General features: G+C 34.2%; 1 protein-coding gene across 1 annotated transcript in view; it reads left to right on the top strand.

Moving 5' to 3' along the window:
* The first annotated feature begins 9,180 nt into the window (after window positions 1-9,180).
* Window positions 9,181-21,733, top strand: part of slc24a4b (solute carrier family 24 member 4b) — a 33,376-nt gene continuing 20,823 nt past the window's right edge. Inside the window, exons 1-2 of the mRNA XM_042746921.1 lie at window positions 9,181-9,712; window positions 15,418-15,531. Of these exons, the coding sequence (XP_042602855.1) occupies window positions 9,526-9,712; window positions 15,418-15,531 (301 nt within the window). The 5' untranslated portion in view covers window positions 9,181-9,525. The remainder of the gene's footprint in view (window positions 9,713-15,417; window positions 15,532-21,733) is intronic.

Raw genomic sequence — 21,733 nt, 5'->3', positions numbered from 1 at the left:
TGTTCGAATTCCCATTTTTGGAAAATACAATGTTTTTTTTTTACTAATTCATAAATAAATAAGTTTGTTTGTTTGTTTGCAGTGCATTGCCATTTAATAACAAATTTTCAGAAAATATAGTTTTTTTTTAATTACCATTTAATAATAAATTTACATTGTTGTTTCCATTTTTGGAAAACACCATGGCATTTTTTTTGCAGTACATTGGCATGTATTTTCAGTTCAGTCCATTTCGTCATGCATATTTTCAGATACTAACCTGTTACAATCATAGTTATTTAAATATGCATTGCACAGTATAACAGCTGATAATATCCACCATATGCTTGAATTGCAGATGATCGACTGAACGTTTGTTGCAGAGGTGATGGAGTTTATGATATGCAGGAAAGTACAGAAATAGTTTTCAGTGTCTGCTGGAAGAAGAACGAATTATGCCCTGCTCTATCAGTATTATACAACATAAGAACAGAGTGCATTGTGGGTAAGGTGACCCTGTCATTTTTTTGCAACAGAGATGTGGCAGTGCAGATATTAGATAATATTCTATAAAAAAAACTGTAGCAATAATGTAAAATGCAAGAGAATGAAAACAGCTCCCCATGATTCCTGAATATTGTTAAAACCAAAGTATTTCCATTCATATTTGTACACGTACCACAAAAAATATAACAATTAAAGTTCCTGAAGATGATAAACAACAAAATGTTCAGCTGGTTAGAGAGTATTAAACTGGTTTTAATGACTATGCGCTCCCATAATGTAAAAGATACAATGGGTTTTGCAATTGTCCTCAAGGTGAATTTACTTTGAGTTCTTCTGCACTGAACGGCAGTAGAGACACAAACAAGTCGTTTGTTACTGTCTTTATCATGATGATGCCGTCACTGCAAATTAAATGGGCCCTTTCTCTGTGTAATAACCTTTGTGGTTTGTCTTTGTCTGAGTAAAGGTTACCCTCTTAAACCACAGCGTTCCTTCTACACACAGCTAATTCTAGATGGCGAGTAATTGAATTAAAGCATTCTACATTGGGCAAACAATATAGTATACAATATAAAACATCCACAAATGTTGAGTTTTTAATTTCAAACTACTCATATTTAATGAAATGAGTGCATTTATGTATATAAAAGACATTTATTATGCTTTAATGTTGCTTTTTGTCATTTTGTAGCTTGACAGACCATACTGTATATTGGGAACAGTGGAATGGATGTTCTTCAAAACGTTTAATTCACAGAAGAAAGAAAGTCATATACAGAAAGACATCATAATTAATAAATTAAAAAATGAGCAGTATCATTAATTTACCATAATTAAACTTTAGTTAATGCATTAACTAACAATGAGCAACACTTATTATTCTTTTTTAAGCGTTAATAAGAACTATTCATTCAATCATGTTAGCTCAGGTCCATTCAATAATATTAATACAATCTACAATGCTTTTATTTTAATAGTGTATTAGGAACCAAACAAAGATAAATAAATGCTTTAGAAGTTATTTTTATTGTTAGTTAGTGTTAACTGTGGTTAACATGTAGTGTTATTTTAGCATCATTGAGATACTATTATAGATTTTTTTTTGTAGCTATTTTAAATTAGTTTTTATTTTTGTATGTTATGTTTTGTTATTTTGTGTCATTTTAATTTTAGTTAAAGTAGTTTAGTTTTAGTAATTTTGTGGTTGGTTTTTGTTATTTTTGATTATTGTTTTGTTTTAAATATCTATATATAGATTTTATTTCAGTTTTAGTTATTTGAGTACATCCAGTTAAATGAATTGAAATTGAGAAATATATATATATATATATATATATATATATATATATATATATATATATATATATATATATATATATATATATATATATATATATATTTAATTTCTTCAGTTTTTTGTTCTATATTTTCAAGATTTTTTTTTGTTTTAGTTAACTATAATAACAAATAATTAACAAACAATTAAAAACAGGGCACCACGTACTGTTTTTATATTATTTGAATGAATTTCCAGGTGTATTATCTGCAAAATTTTTAATTTAATTTTTTTTTTTTTTTTTAGAATTTTGAATTTTACACTGCATTGTGCTGTATTTTAGAGTTAACGGAAATATCCGTATAACTAATTGATAATGTCCTGGTAATGAGCTGCTAGTACAATTTCTGTAATTATTTCTTACAGTGAACCCTAGTAGTTAATAAATTGTAACTTGTTTGCAGTGAAGGCAGGATTTTCTTTAAATTGAATAGGCAGCTGCAATAAACCGATCCTCGAAATACACATTTAGAGAGTCTGCATTACATAAACAGTCTAATTTTCATCCTGGTCCTCTTCTTCCTCAGCTGAACGTGATGGTGAGCAGAGGCGACTGAGAGTGCAGTGCTAAAGGTCAATGTTTACTGGCCCGCAGGTTTGTAATCATTAGTGTTGGAGGGGAGAGGTTTAGCGTGTAATGAATCTGGCACAGGCTGACACGGTTTATTCTGTGAACATGTTTGTATGCGCGTGTGCCGTCCAAACAAACCCCAGCACACCGCCGTGACTGTGCCTCGTGATTATGATGAATATTTTATCTTACTGCCAGTGATGCAAGAGCTTATGGATGCATTAAATTTGGAGTGCACCGGTGGGACAGGAAGTCCTGCATGTGTTTGCACTGTCTGTGACATCAAAAACATGTGTGCATCTCATTGCAATAGAGAAATAGACTATTTTCCAAGCTAAAATTGTTACAATTACTGCCGTTAACTGTCATTTTGCATTATTGACACACTGTTTTCCTAATTAATGTTGTTCAGTTGCTTTGACGCAATCTTTTTGTTTAACGCGCTATATAAATAAAGGTGACTTGACTTGACAAATATTGCTTTACAGTAAAAACATTTAGGTGCATTACAGGCATGTGAAAAGCCTGTATCATATTTTTTATGCAAATTTCTAAGGCCAGAAAATAATCAAAACTACTGAAAAACTGTTGCATACAATAAACTCTATGCCTTCTGTCCTCTGATTGACAGCTCATACTTTTTTAGCAAGCAAAAGGCCTTTTAGTATAATTTTAATTTTACAAACTCACCCACCACAGCACCGCCCAATTGTCGTTTTTATTTTTTCTAGAAATAAAAATCATTTAGTTCAGTAGGAAAACGTACACTACAATTCTAAATGGAAAGCATCCATACAGGTTGCCAGGTCTGCGTCACAAAACCATGCCAGTCAAAAATAGCCCTAAGTAGCACAATAAATATCAAAATTCTAAATATGTCTTTTCCATACATAAAATACATATGTTACAGTCACTGTAATGCATGCTGATCATAAACAACAAATGCTCAAATGCTTCCTACTAGTCATCAGTGGTCACCAAACTTAACATCTAGCTCAGTTTTATCAAAGGTAGATTGCAAAATATTTGAATACATGGTGGATTTTTCTAACTATTATTTCATGTGTCATGTGAGTTAATTGTCATGAAAATAATGGCACAATGCAATCACAGTGTGTCATAATTCTAATAAAAATTGCAGGAAAAATAATAACTTTTGCATACAAAATATGACTTCAATATGATTTAATATGTTTTTTTTCATTATCCAGATGACCTTGACTCTTAGTTGACTGGCGCTCTCATGCAGGTCTGCCAGACGTCGTCTAAATGGATTTATCCACTGCTGGACGTTTGTGGCACAAGATCACAGAAGTGTAATGGTCCCGTGACAGAGCCATGGACACCTCATAATCTCCTGAGACACAGACAAGCGAAGACACAGAGTAAGAAAACGAAGTGCAAAACAAACAACTCCAACTCAATAATAAATCAATATTGTTGCTATTTACTTCCATTTTAATGTCAACTTGGTCAAATTTAGCCAAAGTAAAATATCTCTGTTGTCACTGCTTTAGGTTAATGTTGTAGACCCTTAAAGTTTCTTAAAGGTTAGAAAAAATAGAAGAACCATTTTTGGTTCCTCAACCTTTCAGTGAACAAACGTGCAGTATGTAATATAGACAACTAGTGGTTGAAATGTGTATTGCAGTCCAAATTCAAAATATTGGAGAGCTTTGCTTCTCTAGTCATAGAGCTTTTTTAGATGGATACTAAAACTTTTTATGTCGGGTAGAATCTGCAAACTCTGACCCAGTTTGTTTGCTGGCTTCAGTGGCTGCAATACGCTGTGTTTTCTGCCAACTGGCAACCCGGGCTGTCAAAATACTATTGGTTAAATTGGCAGTGGGCGGAGTCACAAAAACAAAAACACACAGGAGTTTTCTAATTTCAGATGTTACTTCCAAAATGTTAGTTAAAATAAATAAAATAAAATAAAATAACGGGCTGTAGAATTGTTTTTCGTAGAAATGAGTATGTGAACCAAGCATGTTTCTTAAATATTTGCAAACATATCATATTTTTATGGAAAAATACATACACCTTTAAAAGAACCATTGTTTTCTCAATGTGTAATAATATGAAATAACACAATAAGAAATCTTGTGATCAATGGAAAGGTTTCATGGATGTTAAAGGTTCTTCCTGAAGTAAAGGTGCAGTCTTTCTAAAATTTTGTAGATTAACAGTAATTTAATGCTAATGTTAAAGTTTTGTATGTTTCCGCAATAATAGCAAGTAACAACAGATTTTTTTTATTCTTTATTTCAGAGTTTGTTTTTAATTTTACTCATGAGGTTTCACTCCCTCACATCATTTGCATAATATTTCCATATGGTGAGGGCACACAAATTTTGACCCCTGCAAACAAACTAATCAAATGTATGAGCTTGTGAACAAAGGGCATATTGTACCTACTTTTAAAGTCTTAAAATTTTTTTGCTTTTGCAGATGGATTTAGATGCATCAAAAAGCACTGGGATGACAAAAAGATAATACACACTGCTGGTCAAAAGTTGCGTAAGGTAAGATTTTTTTTAAAGTAGTTTTCGAGAGAAGTCTCTACTGCTCAGCAAAGAGTTATTTGATTAAAAATAAAGTAAAAACCATATTGTGAAATATTGTTACCACTGTTTAAAAGTTTGAGGTTGGTAAGAAATTTGATAGACTTTTACTTAGCAAGGAAAGTGAAAGAAGTGAAAGTGAAAGTCGTGACATTTGTCAAGTATGGTAACCCATACTCGAAATTGGTGCTCTGCATTTAACCCATCCAAGTGCACACACACAGCAGTGAGAAGTGAACACACACCCGGAGCAGTGGGCAGCTATATCCAGCGCCCGGGGAGCAACTGGGGGTTCAGTGCCTTGCTCAAGGGCACTTCAGCCATGGGTATTGAGGGTGGAAGAGAGCGCTGTTCATTCACTCCCTCCCACCTACAACTCCTGCCAGCACCGAGACTCGAACCTGCAACCTTCTGGTTACAAGTCCAGATCTCTAACCATTAGGCCACAGCTGCCCCCATTCAAATGATCAAATGTGACATTAAAGGCATTTATAATGTATGCTGAACATGCAGAGTATTTGTTAGTGGATGATAGTGAATGTGAATCTCTGCTGTAGGACACCTGTGTGATCTTGAGCAGAATGATACTGATGTGTCCAGGGGTTTTTCTAGTCTAGTATATCATCATGACGGTGAGACGGTGAGGCTGTGAACGTCCTCATTCTCTGGAGGTCACATCTCATGTTCCTCTGTGTGTATATACTTTATAATTGTATTGCCAGGGAGAATGAAAAGTTTCCATTATCATGAACTTGACCAGCATTTAATTGAACATGGTGAGCAATTATAGTTCAACAATGAGTAGGGCTAATTAAGGCAAACACTGGCATTAATAAAGCTGGTTAATTGGAGTGGATTCTGTCTGCTGAACAGCAAAGGACAGCAGACCTGGGACAAGGACACCGAGATATACATGTGTATAAGTGTGTGTGTGTGTGTGTTAAAAAATACAGTTATTTTTTATTTGGACTTAGATTGATTTAGCAATTCGGACATCTAAGTAAAGTGTGTTGCACAAAATGACAATGCTGTTTTATTTAAATGCTCATAAATAGATTATAGATGAGATATTAGGTGACAGTATGAAGCATGACACTTAGTGTAGCAGTGCAGATTGTATATGTCTAGATGAAGCACCATGCATGTCTGAAGCCACCGTTTGACCTTCAAGGTCATTATGTAACTGAAATAAAGGTAGATGTGAACACAACACAACACAACACACACACACACACACACACACACACACACACACACACACACACACACACACACACACACACACACACACACACACACACACACACACACACACACACACACACACTTTCATATCTGACCTTCTGGTGACACATTCACATCCTTAAAGGGATAGTTTACCCAAAAATGAAAATTTGATGTTTATCTGCTTACCCCCAGGGCATTCAAGATGTCGGTGACTTTGTTTCTTCAGTAGAACACAAACAGAGATTTTTAACTGAAACCGTTGCAGTCTGTCAGTCCTATAATGTAAGTGGATGGGAATAACAGCTTTGAGAGTCATAAAACATACACAAACAAAACCAATTTAAACCCTGCGGCTCGTTACGATACATTGATGTGTAAAGACACAAAACTATCGGTCTGTGCAAGAAACTGAACAGTATTTATATTGCTTTTTTAACTCTGATTTTCACCGCAATGTCTGAACTGTCCTGAGCGCGTTCGTGTCTTCTTCTTCAGCCGGCGAGTGAGGCGTCTTCTTCTTCTTCTTGCTTTATGGCAGACTGAAAACTTATAAGTGCATTACTGGAGAATTGACACTCCTAATTGAGATTGGAGATAGAGTGTCAATGGTCCATTTGAGATATAGGTGGTGGTAATTAGGGTTGGGTATTGTTTGAATTTTATCGATTCCGATTCTGCTTATCGATTTTGATTCTTATCGATTCCTAGTTTCAATTCCAATAAGATAAAAAATCCAATATAAAAAACATTTTAGAAGTCAAAACGTTTATTCTGTGTCTTTTTACAAAGCATTCTGTTGCAGCTGAATAACATGAGAAGCCTACAGAACACTGCAAGAGGAATTTTGCCTATGCTTTTAAAAAAAAAAAACCACAGCAAAAACAACTAGATTAATATAAATTTAAAATATTAAAGTGTTAAAGACAAGTAAACAATCAGTAATAAAATAGGAACAAACAAATAAATTAATAGCATAAATAAATACAACTGAACCAAATTTCAGGTACAGAAACTGTAATTAAAATTTTAAAAACACTGTATAATTTTCTTTTCATAAATAAAATATAGATTAATTAAAGTTATTAAATATATTCAGTCAAGATCAGTAAATGCTTTTCTTTTGTTCTTTGATTAACATTAATGACAGGCAGTGCGTTTATAGGCTGCTGTCTCTTTAACACTGAACGCAAGCAGATCAAAAAAAACTGTACATGTGTTTTATTTCTCATCTGTTTACATTCACTTAAGACAAAAACGCCTGTGTTTATGATGATATACTGATGTAGTTTTCTGCATACTGGTCGATAAATATGAAAGAAGTCAGTTTTGGCCCGGAACAACCTTTTCTACAGTGGAAATACACGGAATGGTCCGAGAACGGACACAAACCGGGAACCCGCACCGCGACCGCCGACCGCTGTTCTCTGTGCACGCGTTTGTGCTTCATGTACGCTGCACGCAAACAGGGCGCAAGTTCTTTCCATTCCTGCAATTAAATCATTTTAAATCACATTAAAATGTGAATGCAGGAATCATTAAGCAGAATCAAAATGCACGATTCTTATCGAATACCCGGTTCTTGCAAATTTGCAGTTTTCGATACCCAACCCTAGTGGTAATGCACTTATAAGTCTGCGATTCAACATAAAGAAGATGCCTCACTCACCAGCTGAAGAAGAAGACACGAACGCGCTCAGGACAGTTCAGACATTGCGGTGAAAATCAGAGGTAAAACACGATATAAATACTGTTCAGTTTCTTGCACAGACCGATAGTTTTGTGTCTTTATGTAATGTCTAATGTATTGTCACGAGCCGCAGGGTTTAATTTGGTTTTGTTTGTGTATGTTTTATGACTCTCAAAGCCGTGATTCCCATCCACTTACATTACAGGACTGACAGACTCCAACGGTTTGAGTTAAACATCTCCATTTGTGTTCTACTGAAGAAACAAAGTCACCTACATCTTGGATGCCCTGGGGGTAAGCAGATAAACATCACATTTTCATTTTTGGGTGAACTATCCCTTTAATTTGACACTTTGTGTGTATTTAACCAAAGATATTCCTTTAAGGTGTATGAGCTTCACTAGCATTCAGAAGTTTTGGGAAGATTTTTAAAATGTTTTTTTTTTAAGTCTCTTTTGCTCAACAAGGCATTTATTGCATCAAAAATACAGTAAAAACAGTAATATTGTGAAATATTATTACAATTTAAAATAGGTGCATACTATTTAAATATATTTTAAAATGTAATTTATTCCTTTGATGCAAAGCTGAATTTTCAGCATCATTACTCCAGTCTTCAGTGTCACATGATCCTTCAGAAATCATTCTAATATGCCGATTTGCTGCTCATTAAACATTTCTAATCATTATCGGTGTTAAAACAGTTGTGCTGCTTCATATTTTTTGGAAACCGTGATACATTTTGTTTTTCAAGATTATTTTGATGAACAGAGAGTTGACAAGAACAGCATTTTATTAGAAATAGAAACTTTTGTAACATTATTAATATCTTTAATGTCACTTTTAAATAATTTAATGTGTGCTTGCTGAATGAAAAATCACGTTTCTAAATAAATAATCTAAATAATAAAAGAACCAAACTTTTGAACGGTGTGTTATTTGTACATTTTCATACAGAAATTTACAACTGTATATTTTCAGGATTTATTTTACATTCAAAACTATTAAATTGTAAATTGTAAATTGTACTGTACTTGTAGAAATACTAAACACATGTTCAAAATGAACATCTCAGAATTAGTAACATAAGCTATTTTAAAGTTTCTTATCAGAGTTGTATAGTAATAATTTACTATATGCATATTCATGCAGGTTTCCAGATTTGGAATATCAGCATTAGTGAAAGTGTGCATGCACATAATAACATGGCAACGCTCATATGAGACGCTTTAGGTGCGGGTGACCCGTCGCTTCAGCCTGATCGCCGTGAAAGCACCGGATCGGGGAACGTCACGTGTCTCCGGTGGACATCAGAGGAGCGCAAAGTTCCCGACGTTCCAGATGGGAAGAGCGGGATCGCTTTTGCATGCAGAGGGATCGAAGGACATCACCTGAGACCGATGTTATTCACACGCGCGCGCTTCACGGCAGACGCACACGCACGCGGCGCCGCAGGATGCGTGCATGCGGGAATATAACGTTTCCAGCGTTGTTGCAATGCGGCGGGAAGAAATCTGATGCGAGCAGGGATCTGGGACGGTGAAGGCTGGGATTCTGCGCTTGCTGTATCTGGATCCAGACCTCTGATCGTGCTCTCTCTCTCTCTCTCTCCGGTTGCGCATCGCGCGTTTCGGCGCTCATTGAAGCCGCGACGATGACCACCGCGGGTCAGGAGCAGCATCAGCATCAGGACCACACCATGACGACGGTCTCCAAGAAATCCATCATCGCCAAGATGTTCAAAGTGCGCAAGAGGCGGGAGATGCTGCTGGCGCAGGTGTGTTTGGTCTGCAGCGTTCTGCTCGTGGCATGGGGCATGTCGAGCATCCTGACCAGGACAGGTGAGTCCGCTTCTGGCTGTCAGTCGAAGCCCTCAGATGTCCCAGACACAGAGCGATCACTAGCACGATGGGCAGGTAGAGGAGGAGGAGGAGGGAATTTGACTTTGCAGCTGACATAGACGTTAAAAACAATCAGAAATGGACAGCTGTCCAATAGTTCATGCAATAAGGCAAACGGAAATGATAAGCATCTGTATGGATACAGATCAATGATTTACCCTCGTCAGTTCAGTGAGATTCATAAATGGGAATGATAGTATATTAGAAGTGTTCTGTGTCAAAAAATAAACAAAAATCAAGCATTGAAAATGGAAATTCTATCCTAAATTGGAGCCAGTAATGTAATTTTTAAATTCTCTTTAAAATTAAACTGTCAATGCAATTCTATATTTATTTTAAGAATGGTACTCTATAGACATAATCTTTTTTTTTTCATTTTATTTGTCCCTCTTACATATATATTTTTCAGTATTTCCTACTGAATTTCTACCCTTGGATTCTTAAATACACTTTTTAATATTCATTTTAAATTGAACTGTTATTGCAATTCTATAGTTATCTTAAGAGTATTAGAAATTTCATTTGCAGTCTTGCACACATACATAGTTATGTTTTTGGCATGACATTAAACACACATTATGAAGAATATGAAATGGACTGCTGTCCTTAAATACAAGTATGAAATATAGAGATGTGCATCATTGTGTAGACAAGCAGACATTTGTGTATGTTTCGAGGTCAATGATCTACAGAAAATCAATTCTATGAGATTCATTAGTGGCATTATCTTGTTTGTGGTTTATATGAAATGAATCACAATTGTAAATGTTTGCACTGCACATTTTTGGATGTGTATAGATGTTTGTGTGCTATGAGTTATAATAGACGCTGAGACACATATAGATACAGGTCTCTTCACGAGGGCTGTGTCTCCAAACCTAGTGAGCTTCCCATCTAGACTGCATGTGTGTGCACATCATATGTGTAGGTAGTCAGCTCAAGAGGTTGTGTGTGTGTGTTTGTGTGTGTCTGTGTGTGTGTGTGTGTGTTGGTGGTGATGCTCTGTCTCATATGCCGCAGTATAAGATGGATACGGTATGTTTGGTCCGTTATGCACACATGGTCAGACTTTAATGCACTATTCTCTGGTGATTTGTCTTTTATGGTCAGGCATGTGTGTGAAGTGTGCTGTCTGATTCCTCTGGGGCAAATGAAAGTCACATTCCTCTGGTATAATGAAACATTGAGCTCAGATCGCGATATATCACTGTACTGATAAAAACTCATGATGCTTTATGGGTTTAAGCGTCATGTCATGCATTATACATGCACACACAGAATAGAGTAGAATATAGAATATTTCCCCTATGACTTCAACGGTTATAGTAGCTTTATTTTATAAAGCCTAATATCTTTTATTACTTTAATACTCATTTTCATTAGGTAGTTTATGTCCATGTTGTATTTTTTTAGAACAAAGAGGAAACAGCAAGCATTTACTGGTTTAAATTTGTTTATGGCAGGGTATATATATGTGTCCTGAAATAAAATGAAATATACAAAACTTTTCATTTCAGCTAGTTGAAAACATTACACAAAAAAATCCAAAATAAAAATAAATAATAAAATAAACAAAATAAAAAAGTAAAAAAAAAAAAAAATACATATTTAAAAACATATTTTAAAAAAATGACAAAAACAAAATTTACTAAGACTCTACTAACTAAAATAAAAATAAAAACAGAAAACATAAAAATAAAAACTAATTTAAAATGATAATAAAAGCGAAACTGCTTTGTTTGGTCTTCCAAAAGAGGACACGACTAGAAATCAGTGGTTAAGTTGTATTTACAGCACTGTTCCAGAACAGTTCAACCCAAATATTCTGACGTGTGCTGCACATTTTATGGAGGATGAGGACTGTTTCCTGAACCAGTAGCCTGCAATGCGTCTGTGGAACAAAGACTGTTTCTATAAAGTGGGGCAGTTCAAACTTTGCAAGGACAGTCTGGTGCTTCTGACTTACAGCATGCAAGTACGTTTTTTACATTTAAATAATTTGCCAATGATGATTCAAACGCGAGTTTTGAGCAGTAGAGTAGGCTTGTTGTTAAGATCACAAATGCAGACATGGTTTTATGTTTACACAGCACGATACGCAACACAACACGTAAAAGTTACAGTATAAGTCATTATAATCAGTAATTATGTCCCCACTGGATGCAATAAATGCCTCGTTTGTAATGGGTTTTATTGGTTTTTTCTCGTCTAGTGATGTCCTGATCATGAACGAATCTTTCTATTTAACCGGATCTTCTTAGTGAAACAGTCGAACCAGTTCACCAAATCGAACTGAATCGTTTAAAATGGTTCGCGTCTCCACTACGCACTTATCCACAAATAACTGAAGTTATTCGGTTTATAACTGTGCCTTACACTCCCTCTGACGTGAAATAAACCAGTATCCCGAGTTATTCAGTTACTCCTAAAAGTACATTGACTGAACTGCTGAATGAGAACCGATGATGGGATGTGCACGAGCAGAGCAGCTGGACTGGGAAACGGCATCACAGTATGTTAACATTTCTGTCACACAATTGAGGCATTCAGCCAATCACAATGCACTGTGGATAGCTGGCCAATCAGAGCAGGCCTCGCTTTTTCAGAACGATGATCATATGACACCTTTAAACTTGTTTGACAAGCATTTCAGACATAAAAAATTTAACATTTAAAAAACCATTTTAATTTAAGTGTATTCAACCATTCTCCGTAATCACTCTTTACCGAAATATTGCTAATTCATGCCGGTGTGTCGCTGAAATCTGAGCTGGTGAAGGGCTGCTGATCGCGGAGGAACTGAGAACCTTGTGTTTTAATTGTAAGGTTAGCAGAAAGATGCCGTGACTGACTCCAAAACCTGCCCATAAACAAACAGTACTGACATTAGAGAACATATTTTATCATCAAATTAAATTAATCTCAGTAGTATAATGAATAAAATCAATTTATGTTCTTCAAGGCAAAAGGCGTTTCTATCATGCGAAGTGACTGCTGCTGACGCAGCTGACTGACATCTCATCCTTATGTTGCATCGCGTAAAATAAAACAATTTACAGCATAGTAAAGACTTTATACATGAAATAAAACATATACAAACCTTTATTTTGCTTTAGAGTGCACCAAATCGGTGTCGGTGGTGCTGAGAACCGCTCTTCTGTATAGTAGACTCAAAAAGCCTGTGCTCTGAATGTAACTCAGCAGTTGCGTTGATTCGTAGGAGACAGGCTCAACCCAGCGGCTGGACAGAAAAAAATAACCCAGTGTTAAAAATGACCCAGCAGCTTAATTACAGAAAAACTACCCAGCATCTAGGTAAAAAAATTAAAATTCAAAATGGAATCAAGTTGAACCCAGCATTTGGGTTAAAAAAAAAATAACCCAGCATCTTTTAGAGTGTATAATCAGCTTGGTTGTACAAGTCATTTCAACTTAAAAGACTTGAAATTGACTTAAAAAAACAAGTTAAAAATTCATATGACAAAGAGTTGTTCAACTTATTTTGATGAGTTAAACTAATGTAAAAACATATGTTGCCATGACTTACTGATAATATCATTTTTAAAGTAACACTGCATCACACAGCATGTTCTGGGCTGGTTTTACTCGTGTTATTTGTTCACAGATGCACAAGTGTTCAGATTTCATGCAAGATTTATTCATCTTGCATCATCAGTCTTTTATAGCAGCCTTCCAAATCTGGTTAAAAATTCATAGAAATTGTCCGGATGTGCATGCAGAACCCCTCGAATCTCTCAAGTCTGTAGATACGCAAGTAAGGCAAGTCTGTGGGTTTTTTTTCTGCATGTCTATCATCTACCAAGTCAAAAGTCGGATCTTCTAAATGTACCAAAATAAGCGGCTCGATTTGAGCTCAAACTCAAACGTAATTGAACACAAATACATTAATGACAGTAAAAACAAGGAGCTTAAAAGATTATTCTGGACTGATAGTGTGCGGACAATAGTAAATCTGTTATCTCTCAGTCAGAAACGTCTGCTCATGACAGTAACTTAAAAGCATGTGTTTGTGTCAGACTCATAATGGATGAGGAAAGAAGGATTAAAGATGGAGGGAATATATTAAACCCTCTCTTTCCCTCCAGTTTTCCTCCACTTCTTCTGTAGCTCCAGGAGGAAAGAAATGCAATACTGTCACTCTCCTCTCTCTCTGTTTTTACACATTTTATATGTTATTATATTCTTTTCCCCAGTTTTTCTTAATTAGAGACTAAGGCTTGACTAAAAAGTATTTTCAATTTGAGCTCAATCTAATTTCCCAAACACTTGTTCTTTTATGTATACGTGTTTGTTGTGAAGCTCTTTGAGAAGCGTCTGCTCAGGTGCTCTTTGAGAGTCTGGTCAGAGTTGGGCCGTTTGCAGTGATTGAAGCAAATACCTGCTGTGGAGCAAATGCTGCTGGCCTTCAGAAAACAAAAAGATTCTTTTTTGTTAAAGCTGAGCACATTAAAGAATCAAGTCTTTTATTTTTTTTGATGCTAATGAGATTCAACTGCTCTAGGCTTGTATAGTGGATGAAGTAGTTTGAGTGCTGAATTAATTAGTGTTTAATTGTATGCTGATGGTAATAGAAACAATATTTAATGTTTATATTTATTTATGGTTAATATTTAAATATGACAAATATTTAATGGTAATAATACATGTAAAATATATCAATTTAACTTTATTAATTTTAACCATTTAATTTAATAATTTATTCTACCTTTAATTAATTTATTAATATTTATGATTAATATTTATTCATATTTGCTGTTTATTTTTATGATTTATATTAGCTCCATATTTAATGTTAAAACAAGTATTAATTTTAAGACATTAATGCAATAATTTTATTCAATACAATGTATTAATGCATTAATAATATAATTTCTATTTAAAATACTATTAATTATATTTAATGTTAATATATGTACACGTGCTTAAGCTATTAATTTAATAATTTAGTTGCAATATTTTAATTTAGCAATATTTGTATTTAATATGGTTAATATTTAATGTAAAGTGAAGGCCATGTATAATATAAACCATTTTAAATGTTATATGTAAATGTATATTAATTTAATATTTTAGTGGCAATAATTTAGATTATTAATATTTATATTTATGTATAAATGTACTGTATTTATTTAATATTTAAAATAATATGAATAATATTTAATGCATGTACAAGTATTAATTTAGGATATTGATTGAAAAAAATATTTGCAATAATATAATTCAACAATATGTATGGTTAATATTCAAATTAACATGAATAATATTTAATTTTAATACATATAAAAATATTCATTTTAATTTACAATATTTATTACCAAATCAAAATATCCCCAAGGAATTCCCAAAATATTGCAGTAGTTCCTAAACTAGAAATCAATATCATAATCATACATATTGTTTCTTATTGTTACTGTGCAACCCCAAGATATAAGATAAAATTCATTGTGCTTTTGAATAATTGTAAAGTTTATAATAACTTATCTTTGAGAAATATAGCCTAAAATGAGCTATTTAAAGGGGTAGCTTACCCACAAATGATAATTCTGTCATCATTTACACACCATCATGGCGTTCCAAACCCTGCATGACTCTCTTTTTTATTGTGTGATGATTTGTTTTTGCAGGTCATGGTATGATTGTGGAGGAGTCTGATATGGAATCACATGATCACTGGGGTCGACGGCTGATGTCCTCCACAGCTGATAATGTGTCGAAGGAGAAGAACTGCACAGAGCCAGGTGAGATGAACATCTACACACATGCCTTCACAGAGCAGATCTCTTGCAAAAACAAATGATCCGGCATGACGTTTCAGACATAGAAACACTTCAGCACAATGAAACCAGCATGATCAGACCATCTCTGAGGTACCTGGTAAATACCACAGTATCTTAATATGATAGTATATACATTGGAAATAAAAAAAATTACAATAATAAAATTACAATGTTTTAGAAGTTACAAAATTCTTAAATATATATATATATATATATATATATATATATATATATATATATAGTATATATATTCATAATATATAATATGAGATAAAAAATATTTTTATATGTAAAATATAAAGTAAATTAAATATAATTTTACATTGGTAAATTGCATTAGAGAATCATTTAAAACAATTTACCACTGTAACATTGAATTTATTTACATTTATATTTTACATAATATAAAAATATTTAAATCATTTTTTATTTTATATGATATATATTTGCTAATTTATTTAGTGTTCCTCAATCATTGTAATTTTAAACATGCATTTATAAATTTTATCTACATTTATATTTTATACAACATAGAAGTTTTTTTTTATGAGATTAACATTCCTTGATCATTGTAATTTTACAAATTTATTTATACATTTTATTTTCATTAATTTTATCAAATAAAAACATATTTATATACATTATTATTTGATATTATATATTGTATAATTTACATACAAAACGCACAAACACATATACAGTATATAATTTTAAGTATTTAGCAAAAAAAGTATTATTTTTATGATCAATGTAAACAAATTGAATGTTACAGTCATAAGTTATTTTTAAATTATTCAGTGATTCTTTTTCAGTTAATTTATAATGATCAAGAAAAGATTGATAAAACAACCTCAGGGTTTTCTTTTGTTCTATTCCCCATTTTTCACCTTTTGCAGTGGTTTATACTGTACGTGGTGTCATGTGCTGACGGTCTGATGTGTCAGTGCTGTTGGATTGAACCTTTGAGGATTATATTTAGGTTCTTTGAGACGCCTCTAATGACCCACTAGGAATTATCATGTGTTTTTGGTTAATCAGCAGATGGAAAACCTCACAGAAGTGCATTAAAGTGTGTACTAAGAGCTTTGAGGAGATTTGAACTCCATGTCAGGCTGTTTTTTGTTACTCCAGTGAGATTTAAGCGAAGGTTTAATGTGACTTTGCTGTTCACTTGTGGAAGTTTTAATCAGCTTTGGTCCGGAGAGAAAGGCCTGCGTTTAGCTGACACTCGTGTTCTCTCCAGTGCACTCCGTCCCGGACTTACAGCTGTTATTCTGACTGCGGTTGTTCTCATTAAATTCTCTCGAACCCAAATTAAATGTCTAATTTTAGCCGTGGAGGTTCTGTTTATTCAGCTTCATACATTTCCAGTCTCAGTCAGACATGATTGAAGAGAGAGAATCTCCACTGAGGTGTTTGATGTGGAACTGAAACACATTCAAAGGATGTTTGAAGACATTTGACCTGTGTAAGTAGTTTAAATGTAACATATTCTTTCAGATTTAAACATTTAATTTAGCATAAAAACATACCCAGCTGACAAAAATACATTTTCCTAACATTCCCATAAAGTTATGAAAATGTTACTTCTAAATGTTCTCTGAATATTAAAAACTTTTTCAACTTAAAAAAAGTTTAAAAAGGTTTAATTCATTGATTTATTTATTGCAAACATTAAGGGAACATTCCATTTTTTTATTTTGCAAGCATGGAAAGGCTACTTTTGAATGTTCTTTGAACTTGAAATTTGAAAAATTACAGTAACGTTTATTTGTTCCCTAAACATTCCAAACATTCCAGTTTTTTAAAAGCTTAAAAAATTATTATTATTATTATTATTATTGGCTATGTGAATGTTAAGGGAACATTTAATTTTATAATTTTGAAAGTATTATGGGAATGTTACTCCTGAATGTGTGTTCGAAAACAAGTATTAACATAAAAAAAAAAAAAAAAAAATTACATAAACGTCCAGTTAAAATGTTACAGAAATAAATGTGGCATGACTAATGTCCAGCTAACAAAACTATGCTCTAAGAACATTTGCTAACATTTCTTCACATTGTGAAAATGTTATTTTTGAATGTTTTCTTTCCAAATGTCAGTTTTTTTTTTTATGTTTTTTTTTTCTAGGTCATACAAACAATAAAGGGCAAACATTATGAAATGTTATTTTTTTAATGTTCTCTGGATGTTTTGAAACAAGTAGTAACATTTAAAAAATGCTAGATCTCAAACTAAAATGTTTCAGAAATAAATGTTTAATACATTTTGAGAACATCAGTAAAGACCAGATAACTCTGAACAAACATTCTAATAACATCACCGGAAGAACGTTTCTTCATAACATTTAGATAACCTTGCCAGGACGTTCTGAGAACGTTCTTTGTTAGCTGGGTAGCCATATCAGACAGTGAATGTTTCATGTGAGGAAGCAATGTTTTGAGTGTTAGCATGTTAAACATGATGCATTATTAATCAGAAAAACGCAGCTCACTAGGATGATTTACGGTTCATGTATGTGAGCTCCAGGTCAGCTCTTTTTATTAGTTCAGTTTTTGCATTTTGAAGACTTTTCTGAGCATTTGATCATCTGGCGTCAGGTGAATCCTGTAAACTCAGGATTTTCCTTTCAGTCAAGATGACTGTTAATGTAAAAACTCTTATCTGTGAAAGGGCACACCTCCACATCTGCAGCTCTCACCTCATCTCTTACCGCTAACTTTTCAGTCTGAGTTTCCACGTGCCAGTCGACAAGATTACATTCTGGGAATCTGGTAATCTCTGAAGATTAGGCTTTACTCCTTCCTTCTCTTCTTCTCCAGCATGTTGTGCAAACAGTGATGACATCCTGTCTGTCCCTTCTTCACCTGCATTTTCTTCTTTTATGTCAGATATGACAATACAGCTTTAATATTTATTGGATTTCTGTGGGTGGTTTTTGCCCATGCTAATACAACCCAGTGCTGGGTGAAATATGGACAAACCCAGCAATTGGGTTGTTTTGACCCAGCGGTTAAATGTTTAACCCGACGTTCTGGGTAGTAATGGTGGCAGGCTTGACTTGGGAACTGCCAGCGGGCATGCAGCGGCTGGGCGAGGGTTTCCGGATTGGGATCCAGACACCGGATGACCGCCTCCGTCCAGTCATGGTTGGTGGTGTCTGGGAGCTCCATTGGCAGATGGTATGTTATCCCGAGCCGGAACAGCATCAAGAGGGTCTCTCCATCGACGGAGCTGGTGAGGGCGAGTGGCACGAACACCCTTGCATAGAAGATACGGCGATGAACCTCACTCATTCCTCCATTTTAGCAGGGAGAATCAAACAGGAAAACAAAACTCTTTTCAAAAATGAAAAAAATAAACACAGGGAGAAGGGACGCCGCTTACTGTTGGCTGGTCGTCTGTTCTGTCACGATCTCACACAGGAGCGAGGAACGAGGTGACGCAGGAGTATTACAATATAACAGTCTTTAATAATCCACAGGAATCAAACGAGGGGACACACTGATTGCAAGGGGAGATGACATATAACAGCTGATGCTAGACACAGGGAAACACAGGGCTTAAGGAGACATGAAAAACTATTGAGGGAACACCTGGAAACAATGAACATGATGACACGAAAAAAAAAAAAAACACAGCTGGAACCAAATAAACATAATGAGGACAGGAACAGGAAGACCAAAAACAGACATATGAAGGAGGGAAACACAAGACTGACACATTGATACTGGTTGTAAAACTGATAGTGATGCAACATTTTAAAAGGGGGAAATGAAATATGATGAAAGTTTATTATGTAAGAAGAAAGTGTGCGTGAATAAAAACACAAAATAATATCTCCTTAATAAATAAAACATATTTGTCCTTCATAAATAAAGTAATTTCACATTTGGTGATCTGAAATGACGCTATTTGTTATGAAATTATGTAAGTCTGGGCTCTGGATACAAGCTGCTTTTTGCCTAAAAAAGTTGGTATGATAGAAAAAGGAAAGGCTGTTTTGGCTGAGGAATGCAGAGTGTTTGTTGTGACATTGAGGATGCTTGTTCTAGCGCAGGTTAGTTGTGTTCAGATCCAAGACGTTTGGCAGCGCTGAAGCAGGACAGCGGTGGGATGAGTGTTTCTGTTTTGAGTCCTCATGTGAGAAGTCGTGAGTCAGCGTCACAAAATCTCCAGTCATCAATCTGAGCTCAGCGTCCACCAGCCGTGTGTCCTTTAACCCCCACCGATCGGACGTCCTGCCACAGTCATTTCAGCCTGCACGCAGATTATGTGCATTTATGTCTTATTTCTACTAGGGATGGGTCTGGAAGAGTCCATTAGTGAGTTTAGCTGATAAATTTGGGGATTAATTTAGAGACAAACCTTCTTGGAAGAGGCTTTTAGTGTGCTGACAGTGTTATACTGTATGTTGAAAATATCTCTAATTGATACTCATTTAAATTTTATACTAATGTATACTTATATCATCTTACACTTTCAAGTGTGCAGAGGCTGAATTTATAAATATCGTTTTTACCATTTTATCATTCAAATAATATTTTTTTTCATATATTATTTGTAAAATATTATGTATAATATGATTAAATATTATTTATATATTATATATTACCATTTATTAAAAATATTATGTGAATCGTGTTGCATATATTGTTATTTTATTACATATTGTATATTTTAAATACAATTCATTATAATATTTGCAAATTCACATTCAGTTACGTCTGAAATTGGTTGTTTGTTTTGTGTTTAAATGCAGTGTACTTTTTATAGGTTTAATAATTAATAGATACATTTTGTAATGTATTATAACTGTAGTTACAATTATTAAGGAGATCATATAATGATGCATTGCAAGGCATAATTAATGCATTAAAATACTATTATTTTTTATAATCTATATATTTTACGTGAAGTGTTAGTCATAGTTTTCCTGATTCTCATCCTAGTTAGTTAATAATCCTGTGTTTGAAGATTTGCACATTTGTAAACCCTGGATTAATATCATATATGCATGTTTATAAGGTTAATAACTTGGATTGAACAACTACAGCACACAACCTGCTTTTCACGCAAGAGTTTGATTGACAGGCGATCTGACTAATCACAACGCAGAATCTGCCATTTTGTCTGACAACGAACCAGACAGGACCTGAATAACGTCGGTGGATCTGAGCTTGAAAAAGACAAGCTTCCGCAGTTGAAACAACACACTTTCTGGTGTTATTTATGTTTATTTGGTGCTGTAACTAGTAGTAAAGAAGACAAGAAGATCTGTTCACATGCGTTACAGCGATCAGGCACGACACATTAAAGAGCCACAAAACAGCATTTATTGTTTGAATTCCTTAAAAAATGACAAAATTTGAAAGCTGAACATTTGTTTCATACCAAACGTTACTTGCTGTTACTTAAAACCTCTAATAATAAGTTAGCTTTTATTAGTTTCCACTGTTTCTCTCAGACACTAAAACTAAAGAACACATGAGTTTCCGTGAGTGTACTAAGCTCATGAATATTTAATGAGGGAATGTTGTTTAATTCATGATTGGTTACACTGTAGCACTGCATTGTTTCAAACTGGAGATGAGCTTCCTAACTGGTTAAAAGCACCACTAAGCACTTTTCTAAATCCTTGATTATAAACATAAACACAAAAAAATTAACTATAAGCATAATATACAGTAAAAGGATCTTTGTAGCTTTAGATTTGTGTCATTCTGATTTACTGTAATTCTTGTATTATATAAATAATTTCTAGATTATTTGTGAATTAAGCTGAGTCATTCTTGTATGATGTCAAGTCTTTCTCTTTCTTTCTCTCTCATCTGCTCCATTACTTCATTATTCAGTTCATTACACACTTCTCTGCACTGGCCTCTTCTGCTGATGACACTCAGTTCACTGCACACACACACACACACACACACACACACACACACACACACACACACACACACACACACACACACACACACACACACACACACACACACACACACACACACACACACACACACACGCTGTATCATCACATTCTGCTCTGCAGATGTTTTTGTAGTAAACCTGAGCTTTGTTCTTCATAGTTACTTATACAGCATATGAATTGTAAATATATTTAAAACCTTGCTGCTACTCTTTAGATTGTCTATAAAGA

The sequence above is a fragment of the Cyprinus carpio genome, chromosome B20 (genome assembly GCF_018340385.1).
Source record: "Cyprinus carpio isolate SPL01 chromosome B20, ASM1834038v1, whole genome shotgun sequence".
NCBI lineage: Eukaryota > Metazoa > Chordata > Actinopteri > Cypriniformes > Cyprinidae > Cyprinus > Cyprinus carpio.
This window is presented reverse-complemented; position numbering and strand designations above follow the sequence as displayed.